General features: G+C 41.5%; 2 protein-coding genes across 5 annotated transcripts; one reads left to right on the top strand and one right to left on the bottom strand.

Annotated features, from left to right (window-relative positions):
- Window positions 1-7,765: 7,765 nt before the first annotated feature.
- On the top strand, window positions 7,766-16,111 carry LOC110500098 (gelsolin). 3 transcript variants are annotated; one of them, XM_036957385.1, is made up of 16 exons: window positions 7,766-7,904; window positions 10,216-10,409; window positions 10,547-10,701; window positions 11,117-11,278; window positions 11,598-11,747; window positions 11,915-12,004; window positions 12,114-12,246; window positions 12,417-12,721; window positions 13,005-13,138; window positions 13,379-13,469; window positions 13,742-13,912; window positions 14,262-14,436; window positions 14,590-14,711; window positions 14,937-15,014; window positions 15,255-15,315; window positions 15,454-15,623. In XM_036957385.1, the coding sequence occupies exons 2-16, from the start codon at window positions 10,217-10,219 to the stop codon at window positions 15,621-15,623; spliced, it is 2,190 nt and encodes a 729-aa protein (XP_036813280.1). In that variant the 5' UTR covers window positions 7,766-7,904; window position 10,216. The 3 variants fall into 3 exon arrangements, with proteins under 3 accessions (XP_036813280.1, XP_021432940.2, XP_036813281.1); XM_021577265.2 differs by lacking the exon at window positions 7,766-7,904 and adding an exon at window positions 8,717-8,890; XM_036957386.1 differs by lacking the exon at window positions 7,766-7,904 and having other exon boundaries at window positions 10,217-10,409; window positions 15,454-16,111.
- An 89-nt stretch (window positions 16,112-16,200) lies between these two features.
- On the bottom strand, window positions 16,201-21,994 carry LOC110500097 (transcription termination factor 1). 2 transcript variants are annotated; one of them, XM_021577263.2, is made up of 11 exons: window positions 21,718-21,994; window positions 20,299-21,440; window positions 19,579-19,706; window positions 19,207-19,392; window positions 18,968-19,046; window positions 18,604-18,728; window positions 18,020-18,215; window positions 17,801-17,893; window positions 17,556-17,621; window positions 17,192-17,277; window positions 16,201-16,692 (listed from the first exon to the last, which is right to left on the bottom strand). In XM_021577263.2, exons 1-11 carry the CDS (start codon window positions 21,772-21,774, stop codon window positions 16,520-16,522), a joined length of 2,331 nt encoding a protein of 776 aa, XP_021432938.2. In that variant the 5' UTR covers window positions 21,775-21,994; the 3' UTR covers window positions 16,201-16,519. The 2 variants fall into 2 exon arrangements, with proteins under 2 accessions (XP_021432938.2, XP_021432939.2); XM_021577264.2 differs by having other exon boundaries at window positions 21,602-21,735.
- Window positions 21,995-22,774: the final 780 nt, after the last annotated feature.

The raw sequence follows: 22,774 nt of genomic DNA, 5'->3' as shown, positions 1-22,774 counted from the left end.
CAAAGTGATGGAAAATAAATCAGTTCATTCTGTCTTTATTGTATATCATGATATCTGTGAGGCAAGACAATACGATATCTTATGATTAAAAAGACAAATAAAAACCTGTTGTCACGCCCTGACCTTAGAGATCCTTTAAATTCTCTATTTGGTAGGTCAGGGTGTGACTAGGGTGGGAAGTCTATGTTTATATTTCTTTGTTGGCTGAGTATGGTTCCCAATCAGAGGCAGCTGTCTATCGTTGTCTCTGATTGGGGATCATACTTAGGCAGCCCTTTTCCCACCTTCAGTTGTGGGATCTTGTCTTTGGTTGTTGCATGTGTTTGCACGCCTAGCTTTACTTCGGTGTTTATTGTTTTTGGTGAAACATTTATAATTAAAAGATAATGTATGCGTACCACGCTGCACCTTGGTCTTTATTTAACAACGGACGTAACACCTGTTGCATCATTTGAGGTTAAATACATTTAGAAATAAGGACAGATGAGAATAAAGAGGATCAGGGGAGAATCAGTGTAACTTAAGCAAATCAAATGTATTTTTAAGTTATCAATTTGTACAATATATGCTGAAACGATACATACATGTTATGGTAAATGTCGTATTTCATGATGGAATCTACCATATTCTAAAATGTAACATATACAGTATATTATATGGCATATGACAAGTAGAAAACTGCTACCTAACCTGTTCACTGCTAGAGTCAAAGCACAACAAACATATGTTGTTATTATAAACAGAGCAACAGGTAGAAGTGTATTCAGCATTTACAAACAGCAAGGGACATGGCAGTTATGATGCCTGCAGCTCAACTCATTCAACCAATTAGGCAACAGTACACAGCCAAGTCTTGGTGATTGTCCACTGAATCCTTAAAGAGAAGACAACTTCAAGAATGACACAATTGTAGATCACAGAGAAAGAACAACAGTACAGCACTTTATCCAGGCCGAGGGGTATTAAGGAGCTGGTCATTTTCTGGCCCTGTAGACTAGAATTAGAATCCTGAACATAATGTGAGCTGCAATAGGGAGCCCGTCCAGGGTGCAAATCAGTGGAGGGGAATCTGAGAATGCAGGCAGTCCAGCAGGGTGTGAGTTGAAGTTGTCAATTCTGGAGCTGACAACGCTCTGATTTAGCATCTTGGGGGCATCGCTGGGTGGTATGGAGGAAGAAGCAGAACGTTCAGGTTAGGGCAGGAATGTAAATGACGTGATCATCTCGGATTATCTAACATCTGAGAACGGGCAGGCATTCCCTCGGATGAAGAGCATCGCCGTCTTGCTGATTATGTGCTGTCATCCAGGTGGAAATCATCCATATCTGATGTAGGAAAATAGATACGTTGAGTGTCCCGTGAATAAGTTGATGTATATGTACTGTAATTGTGTATGTGTATATATCTCTTGGTATATATTTTATTTTAATTTTTATTATCATTATTGTGTTGAGGGGTGGGGGGTGGGGGGAGGTTGATGGGTATGGTGGAGGTGCTGGGGGTGTCCTATTGAGGGTTGATGGGGATGGTGGAGGTGCTGGGGGTGTCCTATTGAGGGTTGATGGGGATGGTGGAGGTGCTGGGGGTGTCCTATTGAGGGTTGATGGGCATGGTGGAGGTGCTGGGGGTGTCCTATTGAGGGTTGATGGCGATGGTGGAGGTGCTGGGGGTGTCTTATTGAGGGTTGATGGGGATGGTGAAGGTGCTGGGGTTGTAATATTGAGGGTTGATGGCGATGGTGGAGGTGCTGGGGGTGTCCTATTGAGGGTTGATGGGGATGGTGGAGGTGCTGGGGGGGTGACTAACAGAAATTGAATAATGTGTCCCTGAACAAATGGGGGGGTCAAAATCAAAAGTAACAGTCAGTATCTGATGTTTTAATCTTAGTAAAAATTCCCTGTCTTAGGTCAGTTAGGATCACCACAACATTTTTAAAAAATGTGAAATGTCAGAATAATAGTAGAGAGAATGATTGATTTCAGCTTTTATTTCTTTCATCACATTCCCAGTGGGCCAAAAGTTTACATACACTCAATTAGTATTTGGTAGCATTGCCTATAAATTGTTTAACTTGGGTTAAACGTTTTGGGTAGCCTTCCACAAGCTTCCCACAATAAGTTGGGTGAATTTTGGCACATTCCTCCTGAAAGAGCTGGTGTAACGGAGTCAGGATGTAGGCCTCCTTGCTCGCACACGATTTTTCAGTTCTGCCTACAAATGTTAATTGAATTGTTAATAGAATTGTTGCATGTTTACATGGAGTGAAATGGCCCCTATTTTGTTCAGAAACTAAATGATTTGACTTCATGTTGTCAAATGAATCGACCCTTTTTAATTTTCTGTAGGGTTGCATCTAAATATTGTTTCAATGTTTTGTAAGATGGTTAAGCTCCTCATCCTGGAGTGCAACAACATTGACCTTTTATCTCAGAAGGCAATACTTATAGTATTTCTAGTCAAGTGGGTGATGTAATCAACCATTGTAAGCACTAGTAAACGATGTGAGGGAAAGCATTAATTGAGCAACATGTTACAGATGCTGTGAAGTTGGAATAAGCCAGTTTGGACCTTACCATGTAATGTAGAGTTTGGGTCATAAGTTCAAAGGTCTGTATGTTTGTATATATATGTGGTGTGTGTGTCTATGTTTGTGTAGAATTGAGTGTGTATGTGTGTGTCACAGGAGGTTGGTGTCACCTTAATAGGGGAGGACGGGATCGTGGTGGTGGCTGAAGCGGAATTAGTGGAAGGGTATGAAATACATCAATACGCCCGGAATGGTTCATGCTGCGGGCGGGCAGAGGGTGGTCAGACGACTTCAGGATGAAAATGTTGTTTTAGTCCAGCCAGCAGAGGCTCATGTTACACAGCCGGCTTGCGCACCTGCTACAGTGGTGGCAAAAACAATGATCCGATGTGATTGAGTTTGTGGCCCTTTATGTGATGAATGATAAAATGATCAAATCCTATAGGAGTCCAATAAAACTGGTTCCAAAATCGGATAGGATTTGTATATTAGTATATTGTATTGGAATCCTATAGGATAGAATGGTAAAGAGTCCAATAGGACTGGTACCAAAATCTGATAGGATTGTTCTGTTGGTTTCTTGTAGATTAAATCCTATAGGATATAATCCCATAGGAGTCCAATAGGACTAGTTCCAAATTCTGATAGGATTTTTCTATTGGTCATACTGCAAATGAACTTGCAACCTTGAATCCGTCCCATATTGTGGTGGTGTGTTGAATAGGTTGAGAGGTGTGAGTAGGTAAATATATGGAGATTGTGCTCCGGTTTAAGGCCTTCCCACACTGTACGTCAGATTCAGTCTATTACGATTATTACATGTCACACTGTGTGATGTTACCAAATTAAAATCATAATATCAACTTGGCCAGATTGTACGATTTGCTTCAGTTCTGTCGAGAAAGTCTGCGATGGCTAAAATTGCAGAAAGGCTATGACAATGTTCTGGCAGTATGAGTGTTTGGCTGAAAATCTCCCTCCTGACAGAATTCTCCTCCACGCACGTACTCAATTCTTCATTGCTGAGACTTCCTTGCTAGTTGAGATTTCACTAGTAATGTCTGCAGTTTTCGGGTTTGGCTATTTGTTTCAAGTGTATTAATTTAAAAAAATATATCTTTGCCAAAATCTGTCATCTCTCGCATGTCTATACTTTTAATATAACACACATTCATTTCGGTTGCCTATTCTGACATGAAGTTTGTTCCATAGAAAGTATGTGACTCTGATGTGTGCCACAGAAAGTATTTGACTGTAGTGACAAAATTAAGGAAATTAGAAGGGGGGGAGGATTTTGGCCAAAATCCCTCACCCCCTTTCTATCTTGGGACTGCAAGGCCTGACACACTTCATAATAATTTTGGTAGCTCATGTTGACCAGTAGTGTGTGCCACAGAAAGCCAAATTTGAGTATAAATAAACATTTATTTTATAAGCATTTTGTAATGTTTAAGAAAATAAAGATAATACTAGCACACAATAACACAAAAACATGTAAATACAATCTTTATAATCCACAACTGTGACGCTGATTTTTCATAGCAGTGTAGCCATATCACCTTAAGAAGAATGAGGGTGTGTGTATGTGGAATACGTTGGATTTTGGACAAGCCAAAGTGATGGAAAATAAATCAGTTCATTCTGTCTTTATTGTATATCATGATATCTGTGAGGCAAGACAATACGATATCTTATGATTAAAAAGACAAATAAAAACCTGTTGTCACGCCCTGACCTTAGAGATCCTTTAAATTCTCTATTTGGTAGGTCAGGGTGTGACTAGGGTGGGAAGTCTATGTTTATATTTCTTTGTTGGCTGAGTATGGTTCCCAATCAGAGGCAGCTGTCTATCGTTGTCTCTGATTGGGGATCATACTTAGGCAGCCCTTTTCCCACCTTCAGTTGTGGGATCTTGTCTTTGGTTGTTGCATGTGTTTGCACGCCTAGCTTTACTTCGGTGTTTATTGTTTTTGGTGAAACATTTATAATTAAAAGATAATGTATGCGTACCACGCTGCACCTTGGTCTTTATTTAACAACGGACGTAACACCTGTTGCATCATTTGAGGTTAAATACATTTAGAAATAAGGACAGATGAGAATAAAGAGGATCAGGGGAGAATCAGTGTAACTTAAGCAAATCAAATGTATTTTTAAGTTATCAATTTGTACAATATATGCTGAAACGATACATACATGTTATGGTAAATGTCGTATTTCATGATGGAATCTACCATATTCTAAAATGTAACATATACAGTATATTATATGCCATATGACAAGTAGAAAACTGCTACCTAACCTGTTCACTGCTAGAGTCAAAGCACAACAAACATATGTTGTTATTATAAACAGAGCAACAGGTAGAAGTGTATTCAGCATTTACAAACAGCAAGGGACATGGCAGTTATGATGCCTGCAGCTCAACTCATTCAACCAATTAGGCAACAGTACACAGCCAAGTCTTGGTGATTGTCCACTGAATCCTTAAAGAGAAGACAACTTCAAGAATGACACAATTGTAGATCACAGAGAAAGAACAACAGTACAGCACTTTATCCAGGCCGAGGGGTATTAAGGAGCTGGTCATTTTCTGGCCCTGTAGACTAGAATTAGAATCCTGAACATAATGTGAGCTGCAATAGGGAGCCCGTCCAGGGTGCAAATCAGTGGAGGGGAATCTGAGAATGCAGGCAGTCCAGCAGGGTGTGAGTTGAAGTTGTCAATTCTGGAGCTGACAACGCTCTGATTTAGCATCTTGGGGGCATCGCTGGGTGGTATGGAGGAAGAAGCAGAACGTTCAGGTTAGGGCAGGAATGTAAATGACGTGATCATCTCGGATTATCTAACATCTGAGAACGGGCAGGCATTCCCTCGGATGAAGAGCATCGCCGTCTTGCTGATTATGTGCTGTCATCCAGGTGGAAATCATCCATATCTGATGTAGGAAAATAGATACGTTGAGTGTCCCGTGAATAAGTTGATGTATATGTACTGTAATTGTGTATGTGTATATATCTCTTGGTATATATTTTATTTTAATTTTTATTATCATTATTGTGTTGAGGGGTGGGGGGTGGGGGGAGGTTGATGGGTATGGTGGAGGTGCTGGGGGTGTCCTATTGAGGGTTGATGGGGATGGTGGAGGTGCTGGGGGTGTCCTATTGAGGGTTGATGGGGATGGTGGAGGTGCTGGGGGTGTCCTATTGAGGGTTGATGGGCATGGTGGAGGTGCTGGGGGTGTCCTATTGAGGGTTGATGGCGATGGTGGAGGTGCTGGGGGTGTCTTATTGAGGGTTGATGGGGATGGTGAAGGTGCTGGGGTTGTAATATTGAGGGTTGATGGCGATGGTGGAGGTGCTGGGGGTGTCCTATTGAGGGTTGATGGGGATGGTGGAGGTGCTGGGGGGGTGACTAACAGAAATTGAATAATGTGTCCCTGAACAAATGGGGGGGTCAAAATCAAAAGTAACAGTCAGTATCTGATGTTTTAATCTTAGTAAAAATTCCCTGTCTTAGGTCAGTTAGGATCACCACAACATTTTTAAAAAATGTGAAATGTCAGAATAATAGTAGAGAGAATGATTGATTTCAGCTTTTATTTCTTTCATCACATTCCCAGTGGGCCAAAAGTTTACATACACTCAATTAGTATTTGGTAGCATTGCCTATAAATTGTTTAACTTGGGTTAAACGTTTTGGGTAGCCTTCCACAAGCTTCCCACAATAAGTTGGGTGAATTTTGGCACATTCCTCCTGAAAGAGCTGGTGTAACGGAGTCAGGATGTAGGCCTCCTTGCTCGCACACGATTTTTCAGTTCTGCCTACAAATGTTCTACAGGATTGAGGTCAGGGATTTGTGATGGCCACTCCAATACCTTGACTTTGTTGTCCTTAAGCCATTTTGCCACAACTTTGGAAGTATTCTTGGGGTCATTGTCCATTTGGAAGACCCATTTGTGACAAAGATTTAACTTCCGGACTGATGTCTTGAGATGTTGCTTCAATATATCCACATAATTTTCCTCCCTCATGAAGCCATCTATTTTGTGAAGTGCACCAGTCCCTCCTGCAGCAAAGCACCCCCACGACATGATGCTGCCACCCCTGTGCTTCACGGTTGGGATGGTGTTCTTTGGCTTGCAAGCTTCCCCCTTTTTCCTCCAAACATAACGATGGTCATTATGGCCAAGCAGTTCTATTTTTGTTTCATCAGACCAGAGGATATTTCTCCAAAAAGTATGATTTTTGTCACCATGTGCAGTTGCAAACCGTAGTCTCGCTTTTTTATGATGGTTTTGGAGCAGTGGCTTCTTCCTTCCTGAGCGGCCTTTTGGGTTATGTTGATATAGGACTCGTTTTACTGTGGATATAGATACTTTTGTACCTGTTTCCTCCAGCCTCTTCACAGGGTCCTTGTTCTGGGATTGATTTGCACTTTTCACACCAACGTACGTTCATCTCTAGGAGACAGAACGCGTCTCCTTCCTGAGCGGTATGACGGCTGATTGGTCCCATGGTGTTTATACTTGCGTACCATTGTTTGTACAGATGAACGTGGTACCTTCAGGCATTTGGAAATTGCTCCCAAGGATGAACCAGACTTGTGGTGTCTTTAAAAAAAATTCTGAGGTCTAGGCTGATTTCTTTTTAATTCCCCATAATGTCAAGCAAATAGGCACTGAGTTTGAAGGTAGGCCTTGAAATACATCCACAGGTACACCTCCAATTGACTCAAATTAGCCTATCAGAAGCTTCTAAAGCCATGACATCATTTTCTGGAATTGTCCAAGCTGTTTATAGGCACAGTCAATTCAGTGTATGTAAACTTCTGACCAACTGGAATTGTGATACAGTGAGTTATAAGTGAAATAATCTGTCTGTAAACAATTGTTGGAAAAAGTACTTGTGTCATGCACAAAGTAGATGTCCTAACAGACTTGACAAAACTATAGTTTGCTAACAAGAAATGTGTGGAGTGGTTGAAAAACTAGTTTTAATGACTCCAACCTAAGTGTACGCAAACTTCTGAATTCTGTACATGTAGGCAAGTAAAATGTAGGTAAGCAATAAACATTTCAGAACAACTACTAGTCGAATAAGACATGGGAGTTATTACGAATTTTGGCAAAGAGATTTATTTGTAGACTAATACACTTGAAACAAATAGCCAAACAGAAAACTGCAGAAATTACTAGTGAAATCTCAACTGGCAAGCAAGCAATCCTCGGCACTGAAGAGTGTGTGCGCGTTCACGCGAAGGGTTGCAGATTGCTGGCAGGGGGGAGATTTTCGGCACAACACCTGCCTACGCAATGAAACGTTGACCTTCAATTAATATTTAGTTTTACTGGAAGGCTATCCAACTACTACGTGGTTGGTGTCTCTTTTTGATCAAAATTAAACTGATATCTTGTAATTGAACAGAATAGTGAGGTGGCAAATAACTGGTATGCCGATAATACGGGACCTATTATTTTTGCTGAACGGTTTATCAAAAAGTTGATTGTAGGCCTAGTAGTATTTCCACTGAAATGTCAATCGTGCTAATTGCGAACCCGTTAGCAAATTTTTACGACCCCAATAATCTCAAAACATTGATGGCTTGATCACAAGATAACACTGTTGAAGGTAATATATTTCTGAAACGCTGTTGAATAGCCGATAATACGGGGCGCTCCACTATAGGATTTCAATCAAAAAAATCCTGAATCCAAAAGAAAATCCGATCAGATTTTGGAACCAGTCCTATTGGACTCCCAAAAGGATACAATCTGATCTGATATATCTTTCTTTTGGATTCTAATATAATTGTTTTATTGGAATACTATATGATTTTTTTTTTAGATTAGGGATAGCGATCTCATTCACCCGATCTCAACCCAATTAAACACTTATGGGAGATTCTGGTGCTGCGCCTGATACAGCGTTTTCCTCCACCATCAACAAAACACCAAATTGTGGAAGAATGGTGTAGCATCCCTCCAATAGAGTTCTAGACAAGTGTAGAATCTATGCCAAGTGCATTGAAGCTGTTGGGTCATCGGCTGCATTTCCACCTGAAACCAATCAGATCAGCTCTGAAAAACATATTTTGTGATTGGTTTTAAATACCGATTAGTGGTAAAACAATGTTTATCAGAACTGGGCTGTCTAAACGCACCAAAGATCTATTAAGACGGTTTATGTTGACGTTTCCTTTATTTGGGCAGTTACCTGTACCTGGTGCAGAAGGGAGTCGCCCACACAGTCATTTTATCCACCACAATCTACGGAAGCGCGTTGTCACTTTATCGCTGAGCAACCTCTTGATACCAGCCGCTAACGACAAGCATAAACGTTTATTTATTATTACACACCAGGTAGGTTACTTTGTTTTTAATTCAGATTTGCGTTGACATGAAACGTTTACAACTTTAGAATCGCTTATGTTCTCCAATTCTCTTGATTGCCTTCCTCATTGAAAGTCGAAAACAACAATGATATCGTTGTGGATTTTTGTTTTTGTTAAAACAAAGTTAAGATGTTCTAATAGGATGTTGAATAAATGTGACAATTTAAATTGTATACAGTTGTTCTCTACATTAGAAAATATTTCCTAATTGAATTCCTTATCTTCTCAAATGTTAATTTACGAGATGTTGGGTAGTCATGAGTCACTCCCTCAAGTATTACCTTATCTCATGAGAGGTTTCCTGGGCCGTTTATAAACTGGAAGATAAGCCTTAGTCATGATATAGGGCCAGTTTCCTGGACAAAGATTACGTTTAGTCCTGGACTAAGAAGGGTTTAAAATGGAGATTCTCCATTTTAAAGTGTTTTTCTGTCCAGGACTAGGCTTAATTTGTGTCCATTCGTTTTCTGAGAAGTGTAAAGGAAAAGTAGGTTAACCCACGAAGGCTATAACTAGTATCTGTTAATTAAACCAGGGCAAAATAATGTTTTATCAGCTGACATGAGGACATCATCCACGCAGAAGGTTGTTTTATTGTAGGAGGGGGAAAATCTTGCCTGATGACTCATACTGAATGTAATTTGACTGCTCTATTGGTCATCATGGAGAAGAAATGTTAGTGGGTGAGGCATTTGGCCAGAGTGAGGTGGATTGGTAGCCAGGCAAGAAACAAATGTTTACCAGCTGAAACAATGGGCCAGTGTTTTGCATGGCAGGGCGCCCTGGTTGGGTGGAGATTTCACTTAAGGGCAAATGGAATGGTCTAAAATGTTTAAACTCTGCCCAGCCGGGCACCGGCCCATACAAAACGAACTCCCTCACCCCTCTCTATTTTTGGGAGGCAACTAGCCTAGTGTATCACGTGGGGGAGGATAATGGAGAAAGCCCTTGGGCAAGATGAGACTGATGCTACTGATTGGCTGGACATATGAGGGCACTCCCTCATCTCTTTCTCTGCTCAGACAAGTTATTTGCAAATAAAGGCTAAATAAATAGAATAAACATTTGCGAGCGAGTGGTGAAATCAAAACCTGTATCAACATTAGAGAACATCTCTGGTTTAACTGCTGTGTCTCTCCACAGACCTCATTTGAACTATTAAACTGACACATGATCCCTAACTCTATCAATTTGGAGTGGAACGTTATCACAAACAGGTCAAGATTCCAGGCTATCCTAGGGACACGTATCGTAAGTTGAATGGCAAGTTTTTCCTGCCCCATATCTTTCTAGCATGGCGCACCACCCTGAGTTTAAGAGGGCCGGGAAGAAGCCTGGCCTCCAGGTGTGGAGAGTTGAGAGTCTGGACCTGGTGGCCGTGCCAGAGAGTCTGTATGGCGGGTTCTACTCAGGGGACGCATACCTTGTTCTTAATACCATTAAGCAACGTTCTGGGCATCTACAGTATGACCTTCACTTCTGGCTAGGTAAAACTTGATCTGGTGGAAATGACTGTATTTCTTGAAATGCTGTACAGTGTTTGTACACTTCAGTCCACTGATTGAAATCCATTCCATTATTTGTGAAAATAATGTTGGAAATCATTATTCCTCTGGTCCTGCAGGAGATGACTGTACACAAGATGAGAGTGGAGCAGCAGCCATTTTTACCATCCAAATAGATGACTACCTGGGTGGCAAACCTATTCAGTACCGTGAGGTGCAGGGTTACGAGTCAAGAACATTTTCAGGCTACTTCAAAACTGGACTGAAGTACATGGTAATGTTTCAAAACGAGTTAAAAGAAACAAAGGAAGTCTCACAGTCTGCGTATGCTCCCAACAATTTAATGGGTAAATCAACATTTTGGCACACAGTCTCTTCTTCAGTGTTCACAGTACCTTCTACGCAAAAAGGAACTGTGTGCTGGGTAGAAGGTACTGTGAACCAAAACGTTGGTTTTACCTGTTAAATTGTTGGGAGCATACTGTATGGATAGAGCATGTGATAATGTATTTATTTTTACAGTTTACTATTCCGTTAGCCAGCACCTCCACCATCATTTTGGGGTGTGCGTCAGCTCACGCTTTTTACTGGAATGTTGAAAGACATTCAATGAGTTTGTTAAATGTATTTACTTACCTCAAAATCTCCTCCACTTATCTTGTTGATTATCTTCCCAATATTTACCTTAGAAAGGGGGTGTGTCTTCAGGGTTCAAGCACGTGGTGTCCAATGAGGTTAAGGTGCAGCGTGTGCTCCAGGTCAGGGGTCGGCGTGTGGTTCGAGCCACAGAGGTTGCAGTCAGTTGGGACAGCTTCAACCTGGGAGACATTTTTATCCTCGACCTGGGCAACGTGAGTTCACTGAAATCTATAAGAGTTTCTACAGTATGTACAAATCAAGGAAACATATACTGGTTTAATTTAGTGACATTATTTGCAGATTTTAGTGAAATTGTCTTTGTATGTAGGCTAAGGGTGTATAGTCATTGCTCATGTTAGTAAGCTGTTATTGTAAGTAATCCACTTTGAAACCAATACTGTTTTGGTCATGAATAATGTAAAATATAATTTGTATACGTATGCTTTAACATAGTCAACAGGCAGAGGAGTTAGAGCTACACTATTACACTTGGTCCACTGTACTGATAGTCTTCACTTGTCTGTATTACAGGAGATTTATCAATGGTGTGGTTCCAAGGCCAATAACTTTGAGAAGCTGAAGGCCACTCAGGTGTCAAAGGATATCCGTGACAATGAACGATGTGGGCGGGCTGAGTTGTACATATGTGACGAGGGGGCAGAATGTGAGAAGATGTTGAAGGTGAGTCTTTCAATGAGGAGGAAGGGATGAAAAAAATAGTTCATTCCTATACACTTCAAATCATGCCATTGTTTATATGCTCCCAATAAACATCTATAGTTAGTTACCTTTTTAACATAAATGATGATCATTTTCTTTGAGATGCCTGACTCGTGGTCTCGTTCCAGATTCTTGGACCCAAACCCGAGTTGCCTGAGGCAAATGCAGACGACACAAATACAGACGTGTCCAATCGGAAGCTGGCAAAATTATACAAGGTCAGATCCATTTTCTAATTAAACAATTGAATCGTTAAATATGATGTAATAAGCTGTTTTTGAGCACACCTTCAAATACTAATATTACATTGAAATGTTTTTCCAAAAGGTGTCTAATGCCAGTGGGGATATGGGCATTGATATGGTAGCATCGGAGAACCCGTTTTCACAGAATGCCCTGGAGTCAAGTGACTGCTTTATCTTGGACAATGGCCCCAATGGCATGATCTTTGTCTGGAAAGGTATTGGTTTCTTCTCAGCAGCTGGTCTCTATGAATTATTTTGACTGTAAAACCCCAAGCTTTAATCTTCCCTTAGATTATAAACTACTTTTGAATACTGTTGTGCCTGGAAGTCACTTAGTTCTTCTGCCTTTGGAGTTTAATCATGAGTTTATTTGGAATAAAAACAGGTAAGGATGCTAACAAAGAGGAGAGAAGTGCGGTGATGAGTGCTGCCGAACAGTTTATCACAAAGATGGGCTACCCGAAACACACCCAGGTCCAGATCCTACCTGAGAATGGGGAGACCCCTCTGTTCAAGCAGTTCTTCAAAATCTGGCGTGACGCGGACCATACAGTGGGGTTGGGAACCGCCTACGTGTCCAACAAAATCGCCAAGATCAAGAAGGTTCCCTTCGATGCCTCCACTCTCCATCACTCGGATGCCATGGCGGCTCAGCATGGGATGGTGGACGAGGGGAATGGAGAGAAGCAGGTTTTTTGGCGGGGATTCTGGGGTTTTCTCAATAAACACCATATAGTATGATGGTAGTTACCCTTAAATATTGTGTTTCAAGGTTTAGGGTAGTCATGTGTCCTCAGTAAAGGGATACATACAGCCCCTAAGGGTTACCACCGTGGGCCTGCACACCCACCAAAAAGGTGTCACAATTTCACAAACAAGCCTTTGAGAAAAGAGCTGCAAGGGGTGTTACCTTTTTTCCATTCATGGACTACTACTACTAGCAAGAGCTGTGTTTACCTGTTAACCTCCGTAGATCTGGCGTATTGAGGGCGCTGACAAGGTGCCCGTGGAGCCCTCCACTTATGGACGATTCTATGGGGGAGACAGCTACATCATCCTCTACAACTACCAGCATGGAGGGCGTAACGGACAGGTCATCTACATATGGTAAGACAATGGAGATTATCCTTCTGGAAGCAACAGCAGGAAGCTTTGTGTGTTATTACATAGTTTGACAGCAAAGACTGCTAGCGTCCTTCTATCGTTACAGTAGGCTTCATCATTTATGAGCACCAGGGCTTTTGTTACATACTGTATTAGACACATCTAAAACAACTATATACTGTATGATATAACCTAAGCATAAATGTATGTTAATAGCACTTGAAAAGTACTCCTTCTTCACAGGCAAGGAGTGGATTCTAGCCAGGATGAAATTGGCGCCTCGGCATTCTTAGCTGCTCAGCTGGATGACGAGTTGGGAGGAGGAGCAGTACAGGTGACTGGATAGTTTTGATTTATCGCAGTCTGCCCCGCATAATACGGTCCAGATCATTTTTAATCAAGACGCACTGGAGTACAGAATTGAACCCTATTAGTCAGTTGTTTTGTCTGCAGACGCTGAACCTATAGGAATACGTTTCCATGGTCATGGATATCAACAGGGTCAGAGAGTTGGTCTGTAAAATGAAATGGAAATGAGGGAAGGTTAGGTTTAAAGCCAGGTATCTGACTCGCTCTGATTTTCTGTCTGTTTCTACCGTGATGAAGGTGCGGGTGATCCAGGGTAAGGAGCCTGCCCACCTCATGAGTCTTTTTGGGGGGCAGCCGATGGTAGTGCACCAAGGTGGTACCTCCAGAGAGGGTGGCCAGGCCCAGGCTGCAGACACACAGCTGTTCCAGGTGCGGTCCAACCCTGCTGGCTGCACACGTGCCATAGAGGTGAGTAACAGGAGATGGAAGGTGAGGTGGGAAAATCTCAATAAAATATGTTTTGTAGGTACATCTATTTGGTTACTTTTTGGCTGTATTCACTAGAATCCAAATGGACGCAAACAAGCCGAAACGGGGAAGGACTAATTTGAACTTGTCCAATAAGAAAGGCATCACAAAATGTCTTTGCTACAGTGTACACTAATACACCCCAGTAGATGGAGTAGCCAACCATTGTGATGTATGGTTGGTTTGTTGGTGACGCTGACTACAGTCCGTTTGCTACTGCTGAACTGTAGTTAGTACCTCCAGTGTACAGTATTTTTAACTGCCTCCTTTCTTCCTCTCTCCACTCAAGGTTGATGCTGCTGCCTCAAATCTGAACTCCAACGATGTGTTTGTGCTGGTGACCCCGGCATCCTCCTTCATATGGGTGGGAAAGGGGACAAGTGACAGTGAGAAGCATGGAGCTCAAAAGCTAAGTGACCTTCTAGGGGTCTCAGCCTCAGAGCTGGCCGAGGGTGAAGAAGCAGGTACGTTCCCTGTCAGCAGTCTAATTCACTAGGAAATGGTGTTTAGCCAATAGCCTCAGAATGTTACTTATTATGAAGATACAAGGCAAAGCTTTTCCAACCGCTCCATCTTCTTCCAGATCCACAATTGTATGTATGTGTTTGTGTGTCAAGATGACTTCTGGGATGCTCTGGGAGGTAAAGCGGACTACCGTACGTCAGCCAGACTGAAAAACAAAATGGATGTTCATCCACCACGCCTGTTTGCCTGCTCCAACAAAACTGGGCAGTTCATTGTGAGTCTGCCCTGTTATAACTGTAGTATAGCACTCTGCTGCATTCCTGTTTTCAGGTTTGACATGATTTGAATATCCATTTGGATAAATTCAGTTTCCTCTGCTAATGGAATAGCCTTTGATCCACATTTTATACAGAAGTGTGGGAAACTATTTCCATGTCCTCCTGAATGTGCAGTGACCTGGCCTGTTGTCAAAATACCACAATACTATTTATTTCCACAGATTGAAGAGGTGCCTGGGGAGATGACACAAGAAGACCTGGCCCCAGATGATGTCATGCTCTTGGACACCTGGGAACAGGTGACTAGTAGAGGGATTGTCAAGGTGCAACCAGGGCCACGTTCAGCAGCCGAACGTTGTAGAAATGCCAATAGAACAAACGCAATTCCTCATTCCACATGTCAGAGGGGCATGTATGTTCTACATAGCATATTTCGATCTGAACGTTCTGAAACGTTGCACCCTGCTGAACGTGCCTCAGGTTTTTTGCTAATAATGCACACCTATTGATTTGCTTAACACTTTCCATGTACCCTTCAGATCTTTGTTTGGATCGGAGGTGAAGCTCATGAGGAGGAGAAGACAGAGGGTATTGCCTCAGGTAAGCAATGGTGGTTTTAAAACAAGATCACATAATTACCTGATAAAAGTGCAGACGGGAACTTAAATATGCCGATTCATTAAATGAACTGTTCTTTCTTTCCTCACTGCTCCTGCCTATTTCCTGTTCTGTGGTCAGCCATTCGTTACATAGAGACAGACCCTACCAAGCGGGACAGCAGTACGCCCATAGTGAAGTTAAAGCAAGGTCATGAGCCTCCCACGTTCACTGGCTGGTTCTTGGGCTGGGATCATGGGTACTGGAGCAGTAATCCCATGGAACGGGCCATGGTTGGACTCCGTGTCTGAACCACTCCAGGGTGACGTTTCCCCTAGGGGCAACTTCACCCAAAGCCTCATTTGTGCAACTAACTGGGTATCTATCCCCTTTCCTTTCAACTGTTAGACTGCCCATGGATACCAATTTGTGATGGATAATATACTCTCTTCACACTATTGCTGTTTTGATCTTATGGTTTTCTTGAAGAGAGAATAGTCATGTAATCACACTACAGTTTAGTAATTTCCTTTTCTTACACACTAATACTGTTAGCCCATGTTTTTTTAGCAGTATCTTACTACATTTGCAATAAATGCAATATGAGTTTTTTCGCTTCTGTACCATGCCGTGTTGGGCAGAGTTCAGATATTCCTGTTTGAGAATCTTGTGCAGACTGAGTTTCCATAACGACCCAAAGGATATGTCATGTCTGACAGTGGACGGAAAACCTGCAACAAAGCACAACTGGAAGTAGTCAAATACATTCACATAACTAAATAAAATGTATGATGCCCGATACCAGTTGTCAGCTCTGTTAATTGTAGTCAATAGCTAAGAGGCTTTGGTTTAGTGATTATCATGAAAACATGAATGAAGACCGGCCAATCAAGGCAGAACAACCTGAAGCCAGGAGACATTTATTCTCAAAAATAAAATGGAATTCTATAAAAATGTCGCCTGTCAGATTTTGCAAACATAATACAACTCTCATCTGAGTATTCACCAGATGCATTAAATCAAAGTGAATCATTATGGGGTGATGACATTGTAACGTCTTACAGAAATCCAAATGAACATTTAGTTACAAATAAGTTGATCATCATTAACCACCTCCATGAACGAGCTGAATCCTTAATTGTGAGACAGAGGGGCACACAGCTACACCCACAGTGGGGCCTTAAGCCAGGTCCACGTGCTGTTTTCTTCAGCTGTTCTGAATGTCGCTGTAGTAGTTGCCATCCTCATTATCAAATATCTCAGAGAGTAGGAAGAGCTCTTGAGGATCATTTCTGGACACCACCTCTCCTGACTTTATCAGAACTTTGAGGCGCTCTTCACAATTGGGGAGAACTCTACTGTTGAGGAAGTCAATGATCTCTGAAAAGAAAATACAGAAATAAAATCTGTAAACGGTTCCAGCAAACAAGGTGCGTGCCAAACGGCACCCTAGTCCCTATATAGTGTGCTATTTTTGACCAGGGCCCATGGTCAAAAGGAGTGCACTTTATAGGGAATAGGTGTGATTTGGGACTAGATCAAAGCTCTCTTCCCCAAAGCACCATTATATTTAAATACTACGGTCAAGGAGGACCAAGCGACATTTATGTCGTCACTGATCCACAACTATTCTAACGAAATGCTAAAAACCTAGCGATAGAGCATTTTGGGTGGTCGCATGGGGTTGTACAGTGGTCTAAGCTGCTGCCTCAGGCTCACAGGTACTGTGTACTACCACTGTGAGCATGGGTTTGAATCTGACCCAGTCCTCCAGCACTCTCTCTATCCTGTCCAATAAACAAGAAATACAAAAGGAGTGGGACTGCCCTACTCTTTAAAATAAGAGGATAGTGTTTGTATGACAGTAGCTTACACCTACCACAGAAGGACATGCTCTGCCACAACGGAACGTTGGCTACCTTTAGCCTGTAGTAGTGTGTCTGTACGTAGCGTGGAGTAACATCCCTTAAAAATTATAGAAATGTTAGCACATAGCAATGCATTACATCACACTGACATGCACAATTGCATTACACACTCCTAGAAGATGGAAAACATTTGTAAAGGCTTTGTCATGCATTGATCTAATTCAATGACATCTCAGCGTTCTATTGAGAGACTTGCCAATGCTAAAAGTTAACACTGACACAATACAAACCTCCCTTAGTGAAAATGTCACAAACGCAACAAGGCAATCCATGACACATTGTCCAAAACATCTGTGTTCAATAACAACCTCTTACCCAATTGTGTGAGCAATTTCTTCCCAGTTGATATCTGCAACATCTTCCACCTGCATTGCATTCAAGCTGAAAATGCAACAGTTTCACATGCTGATATCAGGACCAAAAGTCTACCTTTTGTCCTGTGTATCAGGACAGTGCAGAAAGGTCCGAGTAACATCACTAGACCGGCTAATAAATCTTAAACAAAGAATCAAAAAACAGATTCACCATCGCATAGATTGAATGGAAATCAACACACTTACGCTTTGATCAAATCCACTTTGCCCTGTAATGATTTCGTGTGTCCACTGAATACTGGTTGTCCATATGCCATTTTGTGCTTCAAAACACCCAACCTGGAAAAGTTGTATCAAAGATACAGCCTCAAAAGTCAGACGAAAGTTCTGAATCAATGTTTGTGTAAACAATTCAATGACAATGGTTTTATTTTGTAACAGCTACCCCTGAAACTCCCCGCCCACCATTTTATTCGACACTGGGACCAGTGGCGCGTTTCAACCGTCTGGCACACATCTGTCCAGGGGATGTTGTTGTACAGCTGGTCTTTCCTGACGGTGGCCGGTCCACTGCCAGGCTCTGCCTGTCCCACCAGGTGCTTCCGCACAGCTTCCATTAGTCTTTTCAGTTCTTCCTCGGTCCACGCACCTTTGTTTGCGGCTGAGAAATACACACCAAACAAAGCGTGAACATTGTCCCACGTCAAACAACACGAACAACCATTTCCCCAAAAGATGAGTGGAGCAGAATGTCCGGCAAGGATGTCAGAGTCAATATATTAAAGCTGTAATCTGTACTTGGTGAAACTGCCACATTTGTTTGGGATATTACAACAAAGAAGTTACTTCCAACATCAGTTATTTTCCTTCGGCCATCCTTGCACACGTGATAGAACTGCAGAATATGTACTGTGATTATATTTTGTACCACGATGCTGGACATTCCTCTCTTCCATTTCATCAACAAGACAAAAACAATAACTAAGGCGCTGGGGGGGGGGCAGTGGCGATGAGTCACCTTATGCGGATTCCAGTTCCCAACGACTTACACATTTGAGCAAAACGTTTCTCTAGGGACGATTCGCTTCGGCCAGTCAACGCCGAGATCTTCGCCCACTTGTTGCCGTGCAACGTCTGTAGTTTTTTCAAAGTGTGAAGCTCTTCTTCGGTGAACCTTCGGTAAGGAAATCAAGGAAATAAGCATTCAAAGTGCCTCAATGTCTGCAAATATTAGCAAACCATAAAGTGGTTCATATCAGAACAATAGCACAGTTGTGAACACTAATTCAAGAAAATGTCAATTCAATATTACTATACTTTCGTACACTGTATTTAGAGGCAACATAACGTAAGCCGGGATAGCCGTTTATAACCGTGAAGGTCATTTCCTTATAGTAACTAGCCCTGTCTTACCTGCCCTTGTAGTTGCTGACATCAAACATTTTCCTCCCACGTATATAGACTTGATGCCAAGACCTGGGTATTCCTTCACCTGGAACAACAGGTTAGGAAGAGGTGAGATCAGTTTTCTGGGAAATTGCTTAGCATATTTTTGGGCCACTGTAGACAATGCTGAAGAACAGGGATGTAATGTGGATAAAAACTTCGTCAAAGTTTTCTAATCGAATGAACCTGGCTACAAGACGACACACCTATTCTTTCATGGAATCTGTGCTGCCTCTTCAATTTCTTGATATTCGCTTCTTCCTCTTTGAAGCGCTGTGGATGGAAGAGCTCAGAGCCACTCTGAATCCCAGTGAGAGACAGGAAGTCGTAGACGTTACTCCTGAGTCGTTCGTTCTCCTGCGCATTGAATCTTCCACTTCGCAGGGAAAGGCCTGGGAACAACAGAAGATTCCACATGGGCTTAAATGACTGGGTCTAAAATGCTAAAATATATGATAATACAATCAGTCACATCTCTAAACACAGTAACATCTTACATATCATTGCTACAATGTTACATGATGCTGCGATAAACACTTAAAAATATTGAACCATGAGTGACTGAAGAAGAAGCTTACCTTGTCTTCGGAATTCCTTGAATCGATCAAGATCATACTTTATCATCTTCTGGATCTCGTCAACAGACTTTGACTCAACGTTGGGAATGAACTCTTTGAGATCCTTCAGAGCCTGCCAGTCGTCCACACTGTAGCATAGTGAGGGGAGAGAATCATACACATGACGTCTAAACACACCTCTGAGTCGACAGAGCAAGAGAGACATGCCTTCCTCTCTCCACAGGAAGAGGCTCCAGATGAAATTCTGGTACACAGCATTCACAAAATGTCTGGTTTTCGCCAGCAAATGCAACTGGGCGACTCCACAGTAACAGAGTGATGCAGGGACTCAAATTTCACTTTAAAATGTATGTCAAACAAGTTTTAACAAGTTCCACAGAAAATATTACAAACATACATTTATTTGAAAAACATTGCAGATGCAAAGATTGGTAACAGAATGAGGGTTTGTGCAGCTGGTGCACTCATTTGCATCTGCAATGTTCAACAAGTAGCTTAAATGTGTGTTTGTAAAATATTCAGTGGAAATGGTTAAACGTCATTGTTGTGCCTAGAGTTGTATGGATTGTTGAACTTTGCAATCATTGGTTTTTGTTGGGCATACATTACAATTATTGTGGATTTGCCCCACTGTCAATGGTTGTGTTCATTTGGGAAATCACTCTTAAAAAACACGCTAGATTCACACTTCAATACAAGTGAACCAGGTCTCCTACTCACAGGAGAGTTTCTTCCTTTAGGCAGGGTTTGTTGTGTTGGGTCCCTGTCTCAACCATGGTTGAATGGGCGCCCTCTGTCTCACCGTTTGCTCCAGCATCATGAGTCCTGTTGTCATTTGGAACAGCTAAATCCAAAACATCTGCTGCAGAGTGGACACTGGCCATTCCCTTGTCTGACACTCTGCGGTGTTTTTTCTTTCTCCCGCTGACCTCCACAGCGGCAGACCCTCCATCTGTTTTTGGCCTCTTTGACTTCAATTTTCTTTCAGTTTGTTCTTTTATACCTGGACGGTCTGCTTTATCTGGACAATCATTCAGTTCACTCTCTGTGTGTTTTTTCTTATTTTGTTTCCTTTTTTTTACATTCTCCTCTGCCTCAGTTACCACATTTTTACCTCTCTTGACCATTTCAGGGTGCAGTTCTATGATTTTTGGATCATCTGCTGTTCTTGAAACTGTCCGACAGCTTTCCGCTCCCTCCTCAAGTTCTGTTTGTCTGTTCTTGTGTTTCTTCTTACTCCTTCTGGTTTCATCTGGCGCAGTTACAGCTGAAACGTCTACTGCAGCCTTTGAGAGGACACTGTCTATCACCCGTTCTGGCTCAATGTCATTATGTTTTCTCTTATTCTTCCGGCTATTCATATTATTCTCATCAGCAATCACTAAATCCACTCCCACCTGTTGTGTTTGAAGATTCTTTGACTTTTTCTTTGTTTTCCCTCCAGTTTGTTCCTCGGGATCTGGTACCTCCATTTCATCTTGAATAACATTTGGCTGCTTCTCTTCGTTTCCTTTTTTAAGTTTCTTCCTCTCTTTCTCCACCACTTCCAGCTCAGTCACTGTTTGCTCTTTATGTTTAGGGTCTTTACCTCTTTTCTCGACTGTCAACCGGTGACCATCCTTTTGATTATGCTCAATTGCCGGTTCTTCTGGTCCCTGTTCAGATAGTGCTTTATTCTTTTTGGCTTTTATGAATCCCTCGACTGTATCAGGTGCCACTGATGAGATTAATTCAGGAGTGTCTTCAAATTTAAGAGGGGATATTCGACACATCTCAAGCACTATGGGATTCTCCCTAGCCCCCTGTTCAGTGGATGTTGAAGTCCCCAGCATGTTGGCTACAGCATAACCTGTTTTCTCTATCTGTAACAGAAAGACAATATTCATGTTTTTCCATTGTTTCCTAAATGTGACAGCATGGATAGGCATGAACTTTAGCAGCTATGTAACGTTAACTAGCTACCATAATTCGATTAGCAAAATACGTTCATATTAAAACACAAGTTCACTTTTTTCGTACATACGCGCACAAGTGTGATCAATGTTGGGATAACGAGCTAGCTAGTGATAGTCCATTCAAATAGACTAGCTAGCTGTGTAAATCAAACATGATAAAACTCGTAAAGAAAAATAAATTCACCAGGTTGAACAAGTGGGGAAAGTAACACCGTAACTTCTTTGTTGACAAAAGCGACATAGCCGGAGATGTAAATATCTTCTTTGGTGTTAGCAATGTGTGTGACTGACCAAAGCTAGCTACTGCCACTCTGTGGTGGATGTATCGTAGAAATATAACATATTGAACGACTTTGGAACATCTCGCCCTGGCAATTTGACTGGTAAACTAAACTCGCAATGGCTGCCTGCCTGGTATTCTGATCACAAGTCTCCCATCTGCATTCCCGTGTAATTCCCAACAATTAGGATTTGTAGGTCTAGATTAATATTCCGCTATGCAGTTGTGGAAAAAGTACCCAAATGTTACACTTGAGTAAAAGTATAGATACCTTAATATTAAGTTACTCAAGTAAAAGTGAAAATCAGCCAGTAAAATACTACTTGAGTAAAAGTCTACAATTATTTGGTTTTAGATATACTTAAGTATCAAAAGTAAATGTAATTGCTAAAATATACTTAAGTATCAAAAGTAAAAGTAACATTTTAAATCAATTAAAATTCCTTATAACTTTAACTATTACTTCACTACATTCCTAAAGAAAATATTGTACTCTATACATTTTCTCTGACAACCAAAAGTTATTATTAATGTATCTATACTTTTACACAAGTGTGACAATTGGGTACTTTTTCCACAACTGCATAAATTCATGCCTATCCATGCTGTCACATTTAGGAAACAATGGAGAAAAAAGCTATTTAAGCAAAAGCAGATGGCACAATTTCCTTTAAAAAAATGTATACCCCAAAAAATTACTTAAGTAGTACATTAAAGTATATTGACTTCAGTACTTTACACCACTGCTGCTATGACAACACTATAGTTAGGCAGATCATATTTTGAAGATTTCAGATATCTGTTAATTGTGCTTCTCTTGATAAAATATTTGAGATTGGAGAACTTTTATGTGGTGATTTTAAGACGCTAAATACAGTCAGCAATGGCCAGCGATGAGTGGTGTGTGTTATAGACGGATATAAATAGATTTTGGTATGCTATTTCTATAGGCTTAACTCAG

This window comes from Oncorhynchus mykiss, chromosome 21, assembly GCF_013265735.2.
Source record: "Oncorhynchus mykiss isolate Arlee chromosome 21, USDA_OmykA_1.1, whole genome shotgun sequence".
In the NCBI taxonomy this organism is placed as follows: Eukaryota; Metazoa; Chordata; class Actinopteri; order Salmoniformes; family Salmonidae; genus Oncorhynchus; species Oncorhynchus mykiss.
The sequence above is the reverse complement of the archived record's forward strand: the minus strand, read 5'-3'. Positions and strand labels throughout refer to the sequence as shown.

What these genes read in the sequence shown, in the direction of transcription:
- LOC110500097 (XM_021577263.2), bottom strand. Translation starts at nt 21,774, where the DNA reads ATGTCGCTTTTGTCAACAAAGAAGTTACGGTGTTACTTTCCCCACTTG. An exon ending in CAGATTCCATGAAAGAATAG is followed by an intron (nt 19,047 to 19,206) that starts GTGTGTCGTCTT and finishes CTGTTGTTCCAG; the next exon opens with GTGAAGGAATACCCAGGTCT. An exon ending in GAAACGTTTTGCTCAAATGT is followed by an intron (nt 18,216 to 18,603) that starts GTAAGTCGTTGG and finishes TGTATTTCTCAG; the next exon opens with CCGCAAACAAAGGTGCGTGG.
- LOC110500098 (XM_036957386.1), top strand. Translation starts at nt 10,217, where the DNA reads ATGGCGCACCACCCTGAGTTTAAGAGGGCCGGGAAGAAGCCTGGCCTC. An exon ending in TTATCCTCGACCTGGGCAAC is followed by an intron (nt 11,279 to 11,597) that starts GTGAGTTCACTG and finishes TCTGTATTACAG; the next exon opens with GAGATTTATCAATGGTGTGG. An exon ending in GGCCGAGGGTGAAGAAGCAG is followed by an intron (nt 14,437 to 14,589) that starts GTACGTTCCCTG and finishes TTGTGTGTCAAG; the next exon opens with ATGACTTCTGGGATGCTCTG.